The sequence below is a fragment of the Calypte anna genome, chromosome Z (assembly GCF_003957555.1).
Source record: "Calypte anna isolate BGI_N300 chromosome Z, bCalAnn1_v1.p, whole genome shotgun sequence".
NCBI lineage: Eukaryota > Metazoa > Chordata > Aves > Apodiformes > Trochilidae > Calypte > Calypte anna.
In genome coordinates, this window is record NC_044274.1 from 63,756,583 (window position 1) to 63,777,316 (window position 20,734).

General features: G+C 36.3%; 1 protein-coding gene across 1 annotated transcript in view; it reads right to left on the reverse strand.

The window, feature by feature from the left end:
* LOC103530304 (atrial natriuretic peptide receptor 1-like) overlaps positions 1–20,229 on the reverse strand; it is a 29,107-nt gene extending 8,878 nt beyond the window's left edge. Inside the window, 13 exon segments of the mRNA XM_030467625.1 lie at positions 3,004–3,145; positions 3,944–4,065; positions 4,504–4,647; positions 4,891–4,977; positions 7,237–7,384; positions 8,825–8,897; positions 11,185–11,330; positions 13,322–13,424; positions 14,041–14,145; positions 14,486–14,609; positions 16,505–16,649; positions 19,328–19,424; positions 20,218–20,229. Of these exon segments, the coding sequence (XP_030323485.1) occupies positions 3,004–3,145; positions 3,944–4,065; positions 4,504–4,647; positions 4,891–4,977; positions 7,237–7,384; positions 8,825–8,897; positions 11,185–11,330; positions 13,322–13,424; positions 14,041–14,145; positions 14,486–14,609; positions 16,505–16,649; positions 19,328–19,424; positions 20,218–20,229 (1,448 nt within the window).
* Between the last annotated feature and the right edge of the window lie 505 nt (positions 20,230–20,734).

Genomic DNA, 20,734 nt, shown 5'->3' on the forward strand with positions numbered 1-20,734 from the left:
GAGCAGCCCTCTCCTACAGTTAGCAGTCTCCTCTGACAGTTACCAGTCTCAGAAATGAAATGTTTGAATTTGATGAACAGCAATTCTTGCAATTTTCACTGCAAGAATATGATGGAATCCAGAGGTGATATGGGCAGGAATTCTCATGATACCCACCAATAAACATACAGAATAAATTTGTGCTGCAATCAAGGGGCAGGAGTAGGTTCATCAGCTGCAGGAATGGTTTCTTTTCAGCACAGATCACTGTTCTGGAAAATCTCCATAAAGTCAGTGATGAGTTAGTGTATTCAGAGTACATCTTTTACAGTAAGCATTTTTGCTCATTCTTTCTGAATTATGTTTTCATCCTCAGATAAACCAAGTTCAAACACATTGATCAAAGGTGAAGAATGGAAAAAAAGGGATAAAACCCGGGTATTCAGTCTCAGTGAACTTACTAAACATCTTTTAGAATAGTGATTTCAAAGAAGCCAGCTCCTTCTCCAGGTGAAAATCCTGTTAAAGAGAGTTTTGCCCCTTTATCTATTAAACCTTTGTAAAAACTAATCCCCTACATGCATTTCTACTAGAAACCATGTTTTTATGGGGAATACCAGTTTGCAAACTGTTGTATTGCTAATGGTTGCTCTATTCTGTACAGCATTCCAGCTGTATAATGGAATGTGTCTGTCCTTCAGTCCACTTGTGTACAGCACTGGCAAATAAAATAATACATATAAACCATGATGAAATTATGTGGAAATTAACCTGATTATATTTACACATGAGACAGCAAAGCTGAAACAGATTTTCAAGGCAAGTAATTATATGATAGTAACTTAAATAAAGCAGTATTGATTTCATTCAGCTTCAGCAGCACTATTCAGAAAAGTCTTAGCATATTCACATAGCAATTACAAACCAAGAAGAATCAATGTAGGAGAAACTAAGACTTGAAAGAGCCTTTCAAGCTCATAAAGTAGCTGCTTTCATGCTCCCATTCTCATTTCCATTTTAGCTTTCCCATCTGACCAGCACATTCCCGGGACAACTTTAAAAGCAAGTGATTGATCTGTAAAAGCACACAAAATTACAAATCCCATTCCTGCAATTTCCACTTTTTTTTTTTTTTAATTATTATTATTTGGGCCATACCATCAGGAATATTAATGGAATTTTTTAACAGATAAAAACTGATGATTTCAAGGCTGAGGCATTGCTTCGTGGCCAGTGAGCCCACATGCATGTACCAGGAAAGCTTAGCACCTGCTCTTATAATCAAATAAAAACTGCTAAAATGCAGGTTCTGAAGAACAGCTCAGTTAAAAAGACAACTATTCTAATCCTACCATTACACATCTAGCTTTCTTAGCTGGCTGCACATTGGTCTTCCCTCTTTTCTAACTTAATCTCTTAGTGTTTTTTCTTTCTTACTAGGGATGGGTTAGCTGTGGTACGATGTAAGAGGACCTGGATATTGCAGATGCAGGGGCTGACAACAAGATGGATTCAGGAAGCATTCACTGAATCTGTCAAAAGCCTATTATAGTAATCTATGATATGAGAAAATCGGCTCTTAGCACTTATTTGGGTTTTTTTTTTTAGGGAGTTCCTCGGCAAGAAGGAGGCCATGTTGCTTGCAGAGTCAAAAATGGTATAACAGGGGTACTGTGAATCAGACAAGTGCTAAGTAAACATTTTCTGGAATGAATTTTGGCTGTAGGGCAATGATAAATTGCAAAAGTAAAAGACAATCCTAATTATTACAGCTTAGTTGGGGCAGTACTTTGTAAGAGCAATCCATGTTGAGAAATAAAGATCAACACAGGACAAATGACAGTATCCAGAAATACAGACACAGGGACAAATTCCCTCTAGCTGAGCTGTTTTGAAGGAAATTCTAAGGAAATGTTTAAGCCTATAGATGTAAATACTACTGAGACCTCAAACATTTGCTTATATAATCTGATAGGATGGACCATAATTAATAATGTTGTAGTACATTGATATGCATGTATTTCTTTGCAAGGGAATAATGGGCATTAATCCAGTAAATCTTGTATCTAAAATCATATCTCCATATAATTTTAATGAACCCTAATCGAAAAAAGGTGATAACTAAGCAGTATTCTCTGTTTCTGCAACTAGTTTTTTTCAGTAAAAGAACCGTAACAGTCATTTAGGGCAGTAACTATTTGTTGTGACCTAGTACCCATTAAAATTCAGAAGACAAAAGAAGCATCATTGTTATGAAAGAGAATGTACCAAGAACCCTTTTTTTTCCTACTTAGTACAGAAAATTCTTGTGAGAAACAAGAAATTTAAAAGATAAAATAAATCAAAGCGAAAAAACCTAGTTCAATGACTTTTAAATTGGATTATCATTCCCAAAATTCAATTGCAATCCTGCAAATGATCGGATAGAAGATATACATCACTGGCAAGGCTAAACCTTAAAACCAAATCACCCATTGAAAGGTGATCTCTTATAAAGGCTTTCACAAGGAAAAGGTTAGAGCTATTCACTAGTGCATCCATTTCTTTTTTTCTACATGTATCTTTTTGCTGCAAACCAAATATTGTGTACACAATAAAATATTGATACTAGTTACAGAATTGTGAGATGCGTATGTGCATTATGACATCCTGGAAAACTGACACTATTAACATGTAAGTTGCTACCATTTTTGAAAATAACCTACTTTTTCATAAGAAGCAGGAAAAAAATATTATTAGCTAATAGTGTATCTTTACACCTCTTTTATCTTCTCATTCAGAATAACTCATTATGAAGCATCAGACCAACTCTGCACTTATGCCATGTCACTGAATTCCGTATTTGGTTATCTACCTTAAAAGAGAAGATCCTGTTATATCTATGCTGTTCTGTATGCCAGGATCGATCCTTTTTAAAATAGAAACATGTACCTGTAGTGACCACAGAATTATACAGCCTAATTGTGATTAAAAATACTCAAGCTGAGATAATATTAAGTGCAACGAACAGGAGAAGTGAGCTACCTGTAGACATCTGTCATAGAATTGGCTTCACAGTTTGAAAGGGAATAGATTTCAGGTGCTGTGTAAATCTGTATCAAATGCTGCTGATATGAGCTTGACCCCTCAGGAGAATCTTCTTTTCTGTATGACTGCAAACCATAATCTAACATGGAAGAAAACAGGAAGCAAATTATTCAGTGGGTACTTCTCTGAGACATGTGCATTCGTAGAGAGTAAAAGAACTAGTCTAAGTTAATTAATTTTCCCTATTTGAAACACACAATTTAGTCTAAAAGTAGAGTGTGTGTGGTGCTTGTCTGTCTAAACCAATTGCAGATACAGGATCTGACAACCGAGTATTTGGGTGAGACAGCATGGCAGCAGGGAAGTTGGAAGCACAAGTCCCCTTCTGATGAGAAATATTTTATGATCGTATAAAATTATACTTAGAGAATGGGCTCACTTCAAGTGCAAGACTTAGCATGTAAATACAAGTTTCTGTTCTTCTCAACCCCAATCTTTATCTTTAGTGGTAGGTTGCTAGAATAATTACATGTTACAGAGGCTGGAAAAGACTAGACTCGAAAAACTAGAAAAGCAGGTGGGGGGTTTACTTGCACACCAGTAGCTTCAGAACAGCGGCAGCATAAGTGTGAAACATTTTTGCAGCTATACTTTTAGCCTAACACAGCAGAGGTCCTCAGCATGTAACTCAGCACTGGAGAGGAGAAAAAAACAACTGACTTCAGTTTTACTTCTGATATATACAGCACCCTGCAGGATGCAGATGTCTTGTTCTGTCTCGAGTGACTTCAAATTAAGATGGTCCTAGAGATTCATTCTTTATGATGGAGGTCACTGGACGGGTCCCATATCACTTACTTGTCAGGTTTGTTTAATAGTATCATGTCAGTTGGTTAGCTGTACAGTTTAAAAATTCTGTTTCTTGGTTTCTCTTTACCTGTAATTTTACAAACCCATCGATCATCTATCACGCAGTTACTGGACTTCAGCCGTCCATGATACATTTTGTGGTGGTGAAGATAGGCCATTCCTTGTGCAATATCAGTAGCAAAAGAAAACCTAAAGGACAAAAATCAATGAGCTAGTATTTCCATTAAGCCTTCACTCAAGAGCTGTTACAAAGCCTACTGTAATTGACAGAAAGTCTCCCTATGTCTTATACACCCTTCAATTTGTGACCTCTTGCCCAATTTTCCGAAACACTTAAAGTAGGTTGCAGAAGGCCCTTAACTCCCACTCATTTTCTGAGTCCACAGGCTTTTAGCCCCTTTTAAGACTACTCAGTTTCTCAGTTTCTTCTAGTAATTCCTATATTCTTGAGAGTGCTTTCAAATGTTTATAAAAGAAAAAAATTCTTCATTTACTCACTTTATTTTGTAAATATCCTTATCACAAAGGAAATTATTTATCCAAGGACTTTATATAAAATTGCCCTCTAAACAGGACATAGTAGAGTTTGTGACATTTAACTTTTCAAAAGCTTTTCTTTTTTTCTACCTGAAGCCCCAATTCAAAGGAATGTCTTCATTGAGCAGAACATCATTCAGGCTGCCTTTGGGGCAATACTCGGTCACGATGGCAACATTTGGAACTTCTATACAACCTCCAATGAATTTGCAGAGATTAGGATGGTCAAGCTCCCTATAAAAATCAACAAAAATCACAGCACACCAGCAATTTTCATTAATGTCCCTCTGCTTTTTGTAGGGTAACTGGAAAACTAAGAGAGAAAAGTAAATCATGCAAAAGGAGATGCCGGTCTGATATATAAGTAAAGACTGAATGAAAAAGGAATATAACCTTATAGTCACATTTAAACAGGTTGCAGCCCCTAAAGAACCGGTGTAAAAATGGAGCACCATACAAGTCTCAGATTTCACTTACCTCACTTGCTTTACTTCTTTACGTATGGATTTGGACAGTGTAAAGGCCTTCTTCATTATTTTCTTTATGGCCACTGTTCTGCCATCACTGAAACAGAACAATATGCTATTCACAGAGTTTCAGATGAACTTCATATGCCAAATAGGCTACCAAATGGACAGGATATTATTTCTACAGTGGGCAGATTCATAGCTGTAGAGATGAGGCACAGAATTTAAGTATGTCCATATGTGGGTGTAAATCTGAATGTGAGTACGTGATAGGTCCCGGTTTCTATGATAAGGGAAGCATTAGTGATTATATTCAAGCATCCTTGATTTGTGGATGACATTTGGGATGTGAGTGCAGTCTGTTGAGGCAGTTGGATGATGCAGTATCAGCAAAGGAAATGTCAGGGCTAATGAAACACATACAGCCACACCCTGCTATCTGTTACTGCTGTCAATCATTTTTGAGATCTGCCAGTGATATTTATCATACCTGTGTTCTCATGGGAGAAGGAATTCTCAGTGATCAAGCATCTGAGTTTGATAGCAAAGAAATATTCCCTTGAGGAATAAAGAAATATAGTGGAGATACATGCAGGAATTTAAGTGATGCCCACCATATAAATACAGGGTATAAGGTCTGTGGTAAAGCAGATACAGGTGCTTCAGCAATGACACTAAATGCCTCATTCTTACATCTTTCACCCTTGATTAATGTGTTTGACTTTGATTCATCTGAGGAAGATTATGAGGAGGAAAATGTCATCATTCAGAAAGAAGCAGAAAAATACCTACTTTCACCTACTGTGAAAGATCTATGTGTCTCATCAATGAAGTGATTTTCCAGGGCAGTGACCTATGATAAAAAGGCAGCTGCTACCCCAGGAAATGATGCTAAGGAAGCCCCTGTATCCTGCAAAGCACAGATCCTGCCCTGTGTATTCAAATGGTAGCTATTACTTCCACCATTGCACATGTTCCGCCCCCACCCCCAAAATGTATTATTATATGAAAATTTGATTTCTGAATAACAGGATATGGCTATACTGTTTGACTGTATAGTTATGTGATCTGCACTGTTATAATGTGATCCAGAAGTGACATGCTCTGTATCTTCAATCACATCAGCTGGTTTAAAGACAAGCTTTCTAATGTGCTACCGTATAGGATGCTAGTCCTCAGCACTAAGAACCTAGCTGTGCTCTGTCTGCATTTTAGAAAGATGGATGCATAAAAGCCTTGGTTCCAAATATATTTGAAGAGTGAGGGCCATTCATTGACAGATGCAAGACACATTACACAGCCACACTCTTTTAACAAATCCTTAAGAGACAAAGAGAAATGAAAACCAAAACAGAAGCTTGGCATAAAAGATAAAGGCAGTATGTGATACAAAAGTTATGATGATATGAACCTACTGGATTTGGCTTAACAAGAGAAATGCAAGCTAATGCACTATTGCACTACCCACCCCCAGTAAACTTACAAGAACCAGAAAGCAAGGTTGTCCTGGTTTGGACAGGGTAGAGCAAATTTTCTGTCTTGCAATTTTGCTTTCAGCTAAGTCTTTTGTAAGTAGCTGTACTTGCTGAAATTAACATCAAATTTCTCAGTTGTTGTCTGCTGCTGGGACTGCTAACACTTGATGTAAACATTCTCACTGGAGAATGGTCTGTAGAACCAAGGCCACTGCTCTGTTCTGAGGAACATCTTATGCTCTCAAAAGAGAAAAGGAGTCAAGAGGTCACACCTGCAACCCTACTTTAGGGAGAAGCAGGCAAGATAAATGATGAAAATTGACCAGAGTATTCCATCCCATACATGTCATACTCGGTATAAATTTGAGGGATCATGAGGGTCAAACCCCTTTTTGCCCTCTTCCTTTCACCTTCACCTGACCCTGTTTAGCTTTGGCCTCCTGGGAGGACTCTGTCCATTCATCTGCCTGTGGTCCTGATCCATGCCAGCCTGAATCTGTGTGTTCCTGTCTCCAGCTCCCAACTACTGCTGACTTCAGGAGTCCAGCCTGGACTTTCCCAGCGCTGCCCTGCAGCCTCGGTGGTGATGTGAGCATTACTGGGGGAAAGGGAGGAGGAATGAGGTATCATTTTCCTGCATATTTGTATATATTTAATAATTTTTTCTTTTTATCATTACTGTTTCATTAAAGAGGTGCAGGTTAGTTTCAGACCCATAAGTCTCTCTCCCTTATTCTCTCTCCTTTCTTTATTAGGGAGGGGACAGGGACTGATAGAGAGCATCTGGCATTCAGTTAATTGCCGGCCCAGCATTAAACCATGACAAAAGTGAAATGTTAGTATAGTAGGAACTGCATTAACTGAGTAATATATTGACTTACTATCTTCCAGTGTGGGTGAAATACTCTTTCCCAGACATGTTAGCAGCTGCTGTGCAGGAGCTCAGAGCAGACATACAGCTGATGTTGGAGTCACTGGATGCTGGGAGAGCACTCATCATGCTTCCTGTTGCTGTCCATACCGTGTGATCTAAATGGGATATGGGATAAGAAAAGGCACCTCAAGATACTTCCTATTGCCAAGGTAGAGAGATTGTTCCTACTAGCCCTCAGGATCTGATACAAGTTTAGTTTCTCTGCTCTTGGGATGATTAGCCCTTGCTGCGACTTAGATGCTGAGGACAGAACCCAGGGAAGCGGAGCAAGCCCTGTGCCATATTTTAACAAGTCTATTTAGATCTCCTCAAAGTCTGTAAAGTTCAGGGATGTGGGAAGTGATTCTGAAACCAGAGAAAAGTCAGAAGAGAGCAACAATACAGATTAAAAAAAAAAAATCCAACAGTGATCTCAACATATGTTTCTTAGCCTCAAGTTAATTTCAAATTAATTCTAAATGTGTTCTAATTTCCCTTGATTTTTTTTATTGTTTCTCTTGCTATGTAATGTTTATGACCTCTTTTAATTCACTATTAGCTGAAAATTTGCTCATATTCCTTTTTGCCCTATTGAAAGACACTTTTCCTTGGGTGTTTCCTTTCTGTTTTCAAAAATCTTGACTGAAATTATTGTTTGGTTTATGTACCCAAATTAATTTCTAACATCTGTGCTTTTCAGCAAGGAGGATATTGTATCAAAACTACATGGAAATTAATATTCAGACCCAAACCTGAACACATCTCTACTATATATAAGCACAAAAATGTCCTGATACTTCTAAGAGCAACATAATGGCATAACACAGATAAAGCAAGAACTTTCTAGCAGTTCCTCACAGAGAGAGAACATGAGACTCTACAACAAAACAAATTTAACAGCTTCAGCAGATTTCTACATGTTTACCCTTTCTGAGGATCTAGGCATTGTATTGCTTCTGAACACTAAAAGAATTAGCAACAAGTAAAATAATCTGTAACTATTTCAACTGCAGTATAGTAATGCATATGTGATTTTTATTCTTAACATGTTTAATTAGAAGCAATTAAATAAAATTTTATACCCAGATGGTTAAATGAAAGAAATCCTCTAACCACAACGAATTACTTTTTACAGTAAGTCTGTCACAGACAACATAAACTGAGAGAAATTAAGATTTCATTAAATCCCTTGTTATATTTGTGCAAATCTGACACAATTTAATGAAATCAGTTACATACATCCTCTGAAGCAACTGTAATTTATTTTTCCCAAGTGCAGAAGCTATCTGCTTCATCATTTTGGGATGTTTGCCTTTTTTAATTGACAAATAATCATAAACAAAACCCACAGAAGTTATTAAAATTGCTTTGAATTCCAAAGTATTAATAAGAAAAATATTAGTGATCAGCTCACAGAGGTGACAGGAATGAAACCTTGGATATGTTTTTCATCTTGTATAAGACTCTAAAATTATGAAGATAATATACTTATTATTGAAATTATGTATTAATATCATTGGGAAATTATCATAGTACCAAAATCACAAGTTACGAACCTTGTTTGATGAGGGTGAAGTCTATAATCCAGCTTTCATCCCAAAACATCTTCTGTTTCTGATATTGTAAACACTAAAAAAATGAATCAAAGTAATTCCCATATATCTTGGCTGAATTTGAAGGAATTAAACTTCTTTTTCTTTTCAAATATGAAATTTTATAAGTATCCAAACAAAATATTATATTTAGCATACAACATACATTTTATGAGTCATACTAGAAAAAAGACTATTAATAACAGATTTACAAAAGACTGCATCTAATAAACAAATTTAAAACCATACATTTTAGTCTAAATTCTAATTACGTGTCATATTGTGGATTGGCTACAAAGTCTTCAGTATTTTCAGTATTTCTTACCCACTACATTTACATCTCATCCCGGACATCACCCGTCTCATGTCATGGCAATGGTCTGTGCTAAGTTCATGACAAAAACACATTATATCCCACCCCCAAGATAAGGAGCAGTATGTTTTATGTCCTATAACTGAGTTAATCCCCTTCTCACAAATGAGGCCATATAATGTAAAATCCTCTAGCATAAAGAACATTAGGCAGGGACTCTACCTTACAAAGAAGACATTGATTTAATACCTTATCTTCTGTAGAGCTGACATGCAAAACTAACACAGAACATGTAAACACACTTGTGTCAAAAAGAGGGGCAGCAGATTAAACTGTACAGCTTTTATAGCTATGATCAATGCCAAAGTGTAAACCCAAAGCATTATTTTACCATCATTACACTATATTCTATAGCATGGAATTTAATATCAGGAATTACACATTCATTGAAACAGGTAACAGAAACACAGATGACATGCAAGGAACATGGTGCAGAGATTGTGCTGATATTTTGATACAAGTTTATGACAAGAATAGAGCTCACTGAATAAAAATTTATTTATTTCAAAATAGAAATTGAGAAAACATCTGCATTTGATCTTGAAAAGGTGTTACTGAACAAAGACATAGTAGCTATAAGTGACCACTAGACTTGCTGTAGGAACTGATACCAAAGAACTCCTCATTCACTTGAATTGTTAAATGCATTAGTTACCCAGATGATTCTTTTAACACTTTAGTAATTACTGAATTGGATAGAAATTATCTTTCCTATGTTGTTCATCTAAATAGAACACAAAAAAAGAAAATGCTATTGCAGAAACAGGAAAGCGTAAGTATACAGAAATGCAAGAAGAAAAAAAAAACCTCAAAATTTATAAAAAAAAATAGCAGAAATAATAGTTAATTTTTGCTACAAGACCTCTAGATAAACCTATGCAAAGCCAAGAAAGCCCAGTGCTGTTTCTAAAAAGCCAGTCACTGGCTTTTTAAAACTTTTTTGTTTAAAATTGAACTTTCTGCCTGCCCAGTTACACATTTCTATGAGATTATTTGGCTTTACAGGACAGTCACTATAAATACATTGTCACAACACCCCAGTGGATTATGAATGCTCTTTTCAAGAGTGCTTCCATTCCTAACTCCCAAAGCCACACAGAGAGGCACAGAGTAGAGAAAAAAGAACTAATTGTGATTTAGGCCTCCTGTAGTACCTTACTCAGTGCAAATCATCCTTCTCCCACTCATTCTCGCTCAGTAAACTTGCTCACCTCAGATGCTCACTGCAATTGCAGTAGAAGATGGAAAGAGAAGGAGCACCTGAGGAGCCTAAGAATCTACAGGCCAAACCCCAAATAAAGTTTATTGACCTACATAGAATATCAATATAGTGAATCTACAGGCTGTATTGACCTGCTAAATCCTTATTATGAAATTTAGAAATGTTTTTTTTCAAGTTGCACACATATGAGGAATGTACATCTTTCCCAGAAGCACTGTGAAATAGTAATCCATAATAGCATGCTATCTTCTATTTATACAGTTTCATTCAAAGGTATCCAAAACTACTTCCATATTTGGTCTGTCCTCATTCTCTTTTGTTTTTCCTTCATGAGTCTGCTATAACTTATATGCAAAATTAATCCCTTTGAACTGAACCCAAGTGGCCACACTGAGAAAATTAGTATTAAAAAAACTCCAAACATCTCAAACCAAGTGAAAACCAAAATGAAACAAAACAGAAAAATACACCTTCATCCTTTACCATGATATAACCACTTCTGCTACATTCCTCTTCACTCCTTTCTCTTACAGGCTGAAAATCTGCCCAGGGACAATGAGCCTTTCACCAATAAAGAACCCAAAAAGGTTGTGTTTCTTTCTTATGCTTTCTTCTGTAATAGACAGGTTCTGGATGCAAAAGAAAATCTATCCCACTGTTAAAAGAGATCTTCATTGTAAGCAAACCATGGAAGTACAAGAAAGGAAAAAGAAGGGAAAGAATACTTACAATGACGGTCAAAATGAAGCAAGTGAAAACTAAGCATATTGGTAAGGCAATTGCTATCCCAGCATCTGTCGAGAGTGGGCATTCCCCACAATCAGCTGGACAGATAGAGCAGCCTTCTTCTTCCTCACAAAAGCTATCTCCACAGACTAATTAGAGAAATAAAACACATCAGAATATTTCTGATAAAAGGACATTTTATCCATTCAAGAGATGGTATTCAGATTTAAATACATAATTCTTGAGCCATGAAGCCTCAGAGAATAACAAAAATAAACTTCGCAAAAAAGAAACTCTGCAAATAAACTCTGAAGAACTGAGATAGCATCCCAACAGCTGAAAGAATAATATGTATTTTTATGTGATACAGAATCTCTTCGATCCTTTGTAATGACATTAGAACCTTTGACACATTTTGTCCATATATGACTTCATCATCACTCTTTCTCATTGTCCCCTTGCTTTTCATGTTCTCAAGGCAGGCATTTGTTTTGTATTTTTTGTACTTAATACAGCCCTTGAGATCCCCAGATTCCAGTGACCCTTTCTCAGCAGCAGTAGAATACACTTGGTACTGCAGAATGAAACCTTGTACATTATACTCCAGTTTTCTTTTTCTGCAAGATCTTAGGAAAATTATCAGCAGTACCAGGTGTGATTTAAACTAAAAGCCTTAAAGGACAAAATTTTCTCAAATGTCCTGAATGTTTTTTTTCCATTTTATTATTGCAACTAAAGTAATATGATTCAGCTTAGTATCATGTGGTACTTCTGCCTTCTGAGAGGAGGTGAAGGTATTATTTTGTGACTATTTATTATTCTGTGACTAATACACTTTTTTTAAAAGTTTCAACAACACAAAATCCATTGTTCAATAATAATTCTATCTCAGTGCATTTGATTCCAGTACAATACCAGCATAAGCACATAAGTCACTTTGCCTCAGGTAGAGCTGCATTTTCAAAACGTCCTTTCAGATAAATTGCAACTTTCCTGGAAAACTCAGCAGCAACTGTCTTAAAAAGAATACTGAATTCTACAGCTAAATACTTCCATCCACATATCCACACTGGAGTTGCTTTGGCTTTGGTTCTTTTTTTTTTTTTTTTTTTTAGAGTAGCTAACAAAAGTACTGTGATGACTATTTCACCTGGTATTTTTCTTCAGGTTGTGTGTTTTATTTATTAAATAAAGTGCACATTTTAAATTTTACATTGTTAACAGAATTGCTACCGTTGTTACAGTTTCCCTGCATTTGGCTATACTAAAGGGAATGAAAGACTGATGCCTTTGGGAGCAATTGAATTTTAATGTAACAAGGGAGCCAAGATGCATTTCTCTCTTTCCAACTGCTTAAGGCTAGTCTGCTGACCTTCAGATAAAGAGTGTTCAGATCCTGATAACATACCAGCTGGAAGAGTATTTTCACATTCCCACCAACTGCAGACAAGCCTTGTAATACTTGAAGCTGTTAGTCATGGTATTTGACTTTATTTGACAAGGGTGGCTTCCTACTGCTCTAGACTTTTACAGAGGTTTTATAAGACTTTTATAGAGGTTCAGTGTTTTGTGAAGAAGAATTTTAAGAAGGCTTCTGTGTATTTTCCATGGTAAAAGGGGTTAGAAGGCCTTTTCCTTTGGCAACCATGCAATTAATAAGCAATTCCCTCACATCTTCATATCATAGAATCATAGAATCATAGAATTGACTGGGTTGGAAGGGACCTCAGAGATCATCAAGTCCAATCCTTGATCCACTACCGCTGCAGTTACTAGATCATGGCACTGAGTGCCACATCCAGTCTCTTTAAATATCTCCAGGGACGGAGAATCCACTACTCCCCGGGGCAGCCCATTCCAATGTCTGATCACCCTTTCAGTAAAGAAATTCTTTCTAATGTCCAACCTAAACCTCCCCCAGCACAACTTAAGACCGTGCCCTCTTGTCTTGCTGAGAGTTGCCTGGGAAAAGAGCCCAACCCCCACCTGGCTCCAACCTCCTTTCAGGGAGTTGTAGAGAGTGATAAGGTCTCCTTGGAGCCTCCTCTTCTCCAGGCTGAACAACCCCAGCTCCCTCAGCCTCTCTTCATAGGATATTTGCTTAAGGATATCATAGGATATTTGCTTTAGGATATCATACCTACTGCAGGAAGGACCGTGGTTTTTGCTTCCAGAGCAGCTTGCATTCTCCCAACTCTGATGTGTGCGATGAGAGAAGTAACACCCACGTGAACTAAAACAACCTAACAAACAAGTGAACAAATCATCAAAACTACACTTGCATACAGTAGGGTGTTATAAAAACAACTGCCCCGTTGTGGTGACTTGCAAAAGACTGTGTTCTTTCAGAATCAGGAAGGACAGGTGTCCCTCACTGGAGAGACAAACAGAAGCAGGAGGGAAAACTTTTGTGGAAAAGGCAGGTCTGATTTCTCCTTCTGGTGTGTATTCTTTTCTTCAAGCAGAGCTACTAGCCTATGCATTCTGACATTTTCTTCCCTATTACTTCTGCTGGGTTGAAGCCCCCGAAATGACCATATTAACCTGCAACACAGTCCAGTCAGTAGTGCAATATATATATTGTTGGTGTAGGCCTTAAATTGACAGATCAAGCTATTTTCTTCCCTCCCAGCCCCATTACTCCTGATAACTACCTCAGGAGTAGTACTATGAAAAGCTGTTACTTCCAAGTCAAGACAGTTGGGAACTGTCTTTACTCAGCCATATGCATCACTTACATTTACACTGACAGATAAATGAGATGGGAAACACACACATGAACTGGCACTAAACTACTATCAAGTAAGGTCTGAAAAGAGCAAACCATGTAGAATCCTGTATGCAATTAATATACCTTACCTTTGCAGTCCAGTTTCTTTGGCTCATTTTGCCAGCTGTAGACAAAGTGTGAGTAAATATCTGGCCATCATCTGGGATCCATGGACCACATATTCCTCCTCTACCCTTTATCAGACATATTGGTAATGTCAGTAAATCATGACACAATGAAAATCTCATCCTCATAGCTCATCCACTTTAGCTTTTGTAAAATGACATGTATTCTCTAACAGAAAATAATATAATATTTTAGAACCAATCTACTAAAATTCCAAAGCATAAGCAACACTGATCCGTGATAAATTAAAAGACAGCATGAGAGCTTGCTTTTTTTTTCCAAGCCTATGCGTCCAGTGCAAAAAATTCTAAAACTGACAGATATCCCCACAGTAGGTTTGGTGAACTACAGATTTGGTCTCATCCAGTGGCAAGAAGAGAGCATATGATGATGCACCACAATACTAACCATAAATGCCAAAGGACAGGAGTGAATATTGGCATGGTAGACACAGCAGTTCTCTCCATTTGCATCTTTCCAGCTGGCAGGGCATTCATGATCCTCACAGAATTCCTTTGCAGCAGTAGCATTGCTAGCCAAGCAACAGAGAGAGAGAGAGAAAACCTTTTATATTAACCCCTCATTCTCCAAAACTGCAAAAAGCACAAGAGCCTGTTCTTTATTCTGCACAGAAAAATTAGCAGTGAAAGCATACATAATGAGATAAAAACACTGTTACACCATTTCATTTTCTTTTGTTTTCCTTCTGGTTGAAGCACTCCTAGAGCAACAAAGATTGCTGTCAGCTGGACCACTGTCTACTGCCATGTAGACATAGGTAGGGACTTCTGGCATATAATATGCCACAAGCAGGTACCAACCTCTACTTCTGTCTCCATTCTAGCTTCATGGCCAGACACAACATTGCTGTCTCTGGCACAGAATATACCATTTCTTTCACTATCAAACACGTGTCACTGGCTGTTTTCATTCTCAGTGTTTTCAGTTGTAAAGCATCATCTATGCCTGTGATTCATATATATTATTCAGATGTGTCTTTGCTCCACAACCCAAACAGCCAAGGGAAAGAACTATGTTGGATAAAAATATCACATATAATTTACCAAACCAAAAAACTTGGAGCAAGAAGTGGACTTCAAGAATAAATTGTTCTGCAAAAAAAAAAAAAAAAAAACCAACAAAACAAACATGGGCCTGTTGCAAAGTCATCCCTGAAAAACAGATAGTTACCTGGAAATGTGTGATGCAGCACTTTTTCCACACTTTCCTCAGTTACACTTTCATCCGGTTATCATCCTAATAAATTTTGTTTTAAAATAAAATAATTTTCCAGGAACACTGTTTACTGAGTAAATACAGCTATACCTAGTTGTAGAGTCTAGTTGAAATTTTATACACCTTTGATGGATCTCTATAAAGCCATGCCAGAACACCAGGATTTGTTCATCAGTTTGTTTTTAATGAAATAAGAACTAGCCAGGAATTAGAAGATTTAAAACAGTAGATTGTATTATAAGAAATAAACACAAGCATGGGGCATTGTGTTTACATTGATTGTATTCATGGACAGATTTACAAAGGCACATGCATACTTGAAACCTCAGATAACCCAGATTTTTTAGTTTCCAAGACATCTAAGCAGATAAGCTATTACAATATATTGGCCTTTGAAGCCATTCTGGGAGTAAAAAAAATATTTATACAAGTTGGTGCCTAATTCTGTCAGTAATTTATCTTTATGGTTGATTTTTAAATTTACTCTCTATTCGGTTGTGTTGGTTTTTTTAAAATTCAATAAATTCATCATGACTTCATCTGATTATGCTGACACCCACACACTGACTTGCTATCCTCAGCCATATTTGAGTCAGCCAGTGAAAACTTAAGAGTAACCCAGATATTCTTCTAGATACAAGGTGTAAATTTGATCCCTTTGAAAAAGTGCAGCATAGATTTATGTCTTTTTAAATATTTTCCATATGTGCCCCTGAACTGAAGCATAAATTTTTGGACTGATTTAAATCCCACAGAAATTTTTAAAAGTTCATCACTGAATTTAGTGAATTCAGGTTTGAGCCATCTTCTTTTCCATATCAACATTGTGCACTTCACACACAGTAATTATTAAAATGAGTATAAGACAATTATTTTATACTCATGCTTAAACTTCCCTGTAAATTCCCTGTGTAGAGAAGGTAAGAAGAGATGTTCAGAGTTGCACTGAAACAGTAATTTAGGTACAGGATGATGTGCCCTATCTTTGATTATGTGAGCAAGTATGCAAGTAAGCAAGGCTTCTTTGAGAGCAAAAACATATCAGGGCAAAAAGAGCTGTAAGAGATCTCAAGAGATGCAAGGAATTAGCAAGGAGTCCCAGATTATATATTCCTATTATAGGTATATTATGTTCCTGAAAATGTACATCCAGAAAACCCATAAACTCATGACCATGAAACTCTTTTTTGCAGGAGGTAATACCTGTGAGAAAGGATTCCATTTTGCACTGCATACTGATAAAAGTTGTCTGAAGCAAAGACTGCATAAGTCACATTGAAGAATTCCCCACTCACAGTCTTTTCTGGAGGCCTTTGCACCCATGCCATCTCCAGGCCTAGAAACAACAGAATCATGGGCCAGTATATTTGCTGTACTTTACAGATATAGACACATGTAAAACATTCTCTGTAGTGATTTTCATGTATTGTTTCTATTGCTTTGTATAAGCCCCAAACTGTCATCCATTTTAGTGGCTATAGAGGTAAACACAAATTCACATTAATTGAATAATTCTCATACTCATTTAGAAAAGATCAAGCAGTTGCAGAAATATGGCAAATATGGTGATCTTTTCTAAAGTAATTTTACACCTAGTATAATGCAGTGCTGCTTGTCCTGGTACATTTGTTTTCCTCTTTGATCAGGCAATAAACATTCCTTTTAATTTTTATCTGCTTCCACTGAGGCTCAATGTGTTATGGAAGAAGAATAGAAAACTTTAGCATGCATGGAATTTAGTAAAAATATGTATTCTCATGAGACTTAAATTATACATGCAATAATTATATATTTAAGAAAGTGTTCTCACTTTATAAAACCATATTACATCTATAATAGAGGACAGCAGAAGGAATGCTGTTCAGATACCTGTCATTTTCCATTTCTTCACTCTTAATATCCCACTCATACTTCCTGCCCCTGGGACACATTATTACCTGCTCTGATAATTAAACAACACTACCAAAATCTTCCCACTTGTATGCCTTTCTGTTTTGCTGGATAAAGGTATAAATTCTCATTACATTAAAATTATTTACATTATGCAAGTGTGTAGCTCTCCATTTGTCACAAAATTTTAAATCCTTTCTGCAGAGGATGGGTAAATCTCTCCTTCAAGATATTCTTGTTTTGGTTTGGTTTTTTGTTGTTGTTGTTCAATTATAAATATTATTATTACTCCAGAAGTTATGTTCTTCACTTGCACTGTTTGAAAAGCTGCTTCTTTTGAACCTAAACATAATTGCCATTCAGATATATAGAAGCAAATTGTAAAATAACCTCTTGATTTCAGATCTCCCTTGAAAAGCATGCACTCATTATAAATTCTAACACTAAGAAAGTATAACACAAAGACTTAGGAAAATGCTATTGTGATTTGAACTAAAAGGTAAGAGAGAGCTGAGCTTCAGAGAGCTGAGCTTCAGAGACTGCATGAGAAGGTAGGAAAAATGTCAGCATAAATTTCTGCTAAATTACTTTCTACTTCCATTTAAAGGTCTCAGAAAGATAAACAAAACTTTTCTTTCTACGGTAGGTACTCCCACATCTGAACACTTGGAAGACTTTGTGCTAAGTCCAAAAGCAATAAGGCTACAGTATATGCCTCTTGGTTTGTTTTTAGCAATGCTCAGATGACAAGGAAGAACCACAGAGAAAGGCAGGATAGAGCTTGGAATTTAAAACTGATTATAAAGGGTATATTTTAATTAAGAAACCTCCTCATAATAGTTTCCCTTGTGCTTAGTTCACACTTGGATTATTAGTAAGAGAAGCTGTAAACAAGTCATCTGTTCTGATAAATAGTTGTTTCAATGTTAAAGCATTAGTAAATTCACACAGGGATTATCAATAACCTGTATACTCATATAATCTGTTTTACTCATCAATAGCATGTACAGTCTTCCAATGTTATTGTTCAATGGAACTTTTTAGAAAATGTTTAACTGTAATATGGAGTTCAGTATATGTCTCAACAATGTATTTCCTGCACTGGTTTATCAGTATTAGTTTCCTAGGGGTTCCTGGTTTTGTTTTGGGTTGGTTTTTGTTTGTTTGTTTGTTTGTTGCTTAGTTGGCTGTTTGTTATTTTTTTCTAAAAACAGTATTGAAACACACTGCCTCTAGTCTTACCTTTTACAACATAAATAAAAGTGCTCCTTTTCATCACTTATTTACCAATTACAGAGTCACAAAATTATAGTTGAAATTAGAAGGCACCACTGGAAATCATTTGCTCCAAACCTGTGTTGCTTTGTCAAGGCAGGGTCACCTAAAGCAGGATGCTTTAGATTTTGTCTACTTGGCATTTGAAAATCTACAAGGATGTAGAAACCACAACATTTTTGGGAAACCTGTCCTACTGTTTGATCACCCTTATAGTATGAAAGATTTTTCTTATATTTAAATCAAACTACTTCTGTTGCTCTTTAAGTATTTTTCAATGCCAAAAAATCAATTTTCCAACATAAAAATACTATATTTTTTATTATCTCAGCATAAAAATTAATTTCTGAAACTGGCGGGAATAAGTGATGAAAGACCTTGTATTTTTTAAGTACTCATAGAGCACAGTTTTTAGCAAGATGGAAAAGCATGACATGTAGAATCAACAATTTTGCTTACTGACTGATGGTTTTAAACACAGTTCACTTTTGAACTGATAAAAAAAAATTCAACAATGATCCAATAGAAATGTTTGAAATACAGACCTGCCTGCCTCGTTTGTTCGAATTAAGGTAGATTTGGTTTTTTAATGAGAAATAAAATGTTTTCAGTTTCTTTCTGAAGGAAGTGATCCATCTGTTGGTATTACTTTTTCTTTTGGAACCAATTAATACTGATGAAATAATTGCTCTGAAGTATCCTTTGGTTGCTTTCTTTCACTTACTCCTCTAGAAAGAGAAGTTGTCACTGCTCATAAATTAGATACTATTTTAAGTACTTCAAATTTGGGGTTTCAACTATTTGCCAAGCAAGAGATGATTTTTCTGCACATCTTTAAGATTCACGTACCTCCACAGTCCAGCATGTTAAATTCATCTGGTTTTTCCAGAGGCCAGCAATCATAGTCTTTGTTATCTAAATCATGCCACCCTTCCACTAATACAGCCTGTCAGGAAAAAAAAGCAAATGAGCAGACTCCAAATGAAAGACATTATAGGAACACAGAAAGAAGGAATTCCATCTCCAAAGTTTATTTTTCTTCTAAAGAAATCAAACCAAATGCAGAAACACAGCCTGGCATTTTGTGGTTTCTCCAACTTCTGGAGCAAAAAAGTTGGACAGGTTCCTTGGGGTATATAAACTTGATCAGTATATTATTTTGATCCATGCAGAAATTAGCAATGAAACAATGAGAGGACTTAATCCTCCTAATTCTTCTCTTGTAGGAGATTTTCTCTACAATGAGCTAATCATTCTAGAAATATATGCAGAGACATTTGATTTAAAGAGGTTTTTTGTTTGCTTTTAAAATACCACCCAACTCTGCTCCAGACTGCTTTATTTCTTTTAATCTTTTATATGTAAACTCTTTGAATTAGTAATTTTTTGTTGTATCTTTAATAACAATACAACTGTTAATTAAATAAATGTTAAAATAGATAATTATAAAAATACTAAGATTGTGTAAGACTTACAGGTAGAATACAGAATCATAATAGCATATAGATTGAATGGCAACAGTAGCAGAATATACTTATATATATATATAGACTATATTATAAAAGATAAAATAATCTTTTATTTATACTCCATGGTATATATGAACATAACATGACATGTTATGATAATCCACCCTGGTCTTACTCCAGTTTTAGTAAAAGAAAATAGTTTCCATTTATATAAACTGTTATTATTTTTCTTTGTATTACTGGAATACAATTAGTTATACAATTACTTACCACGATGTTCATGGAATTAAAATAGAATTATACACCTGACTTTTCCAGTATATCCTTTTATTACTCATTTCTTACATTACTGAAATAGCATTCAACTGCCTGGTATACACATCTATCTCACTGCAGTAAGCTATATACAATTCTTTCTGTACGTGCAAACCACAGGGTTAAGTTCTGATTAGCAAATCTATAAAGTTTACCTACCAATAAATTGAGGAGGCTTCTGAGCCCTAAGGTTTTAACAGCTTTCATGCTCCCTAACATGCACCCAGCTCTCCAAGTGTCTGGGTTGCTTCTGATGTTGCAGTTAGTGCTGAAGTAGGTCCTTTTGCCTGAGCAGAGGGGTTGCTAGGCAAGCTGATCCTAACAACTCCACTGCTGCAGATGTTCTACCTCCCCCTTCCCTCTTCTCCCCTACTTCACTTCTTCTCAGTGCAGGGTGGAAACAGCCCTTTGCACCCCTGATGGGCCCCTCTGAAAAATCATGAATTGCCTTAGGGGCAGCCCCACTGTCAGA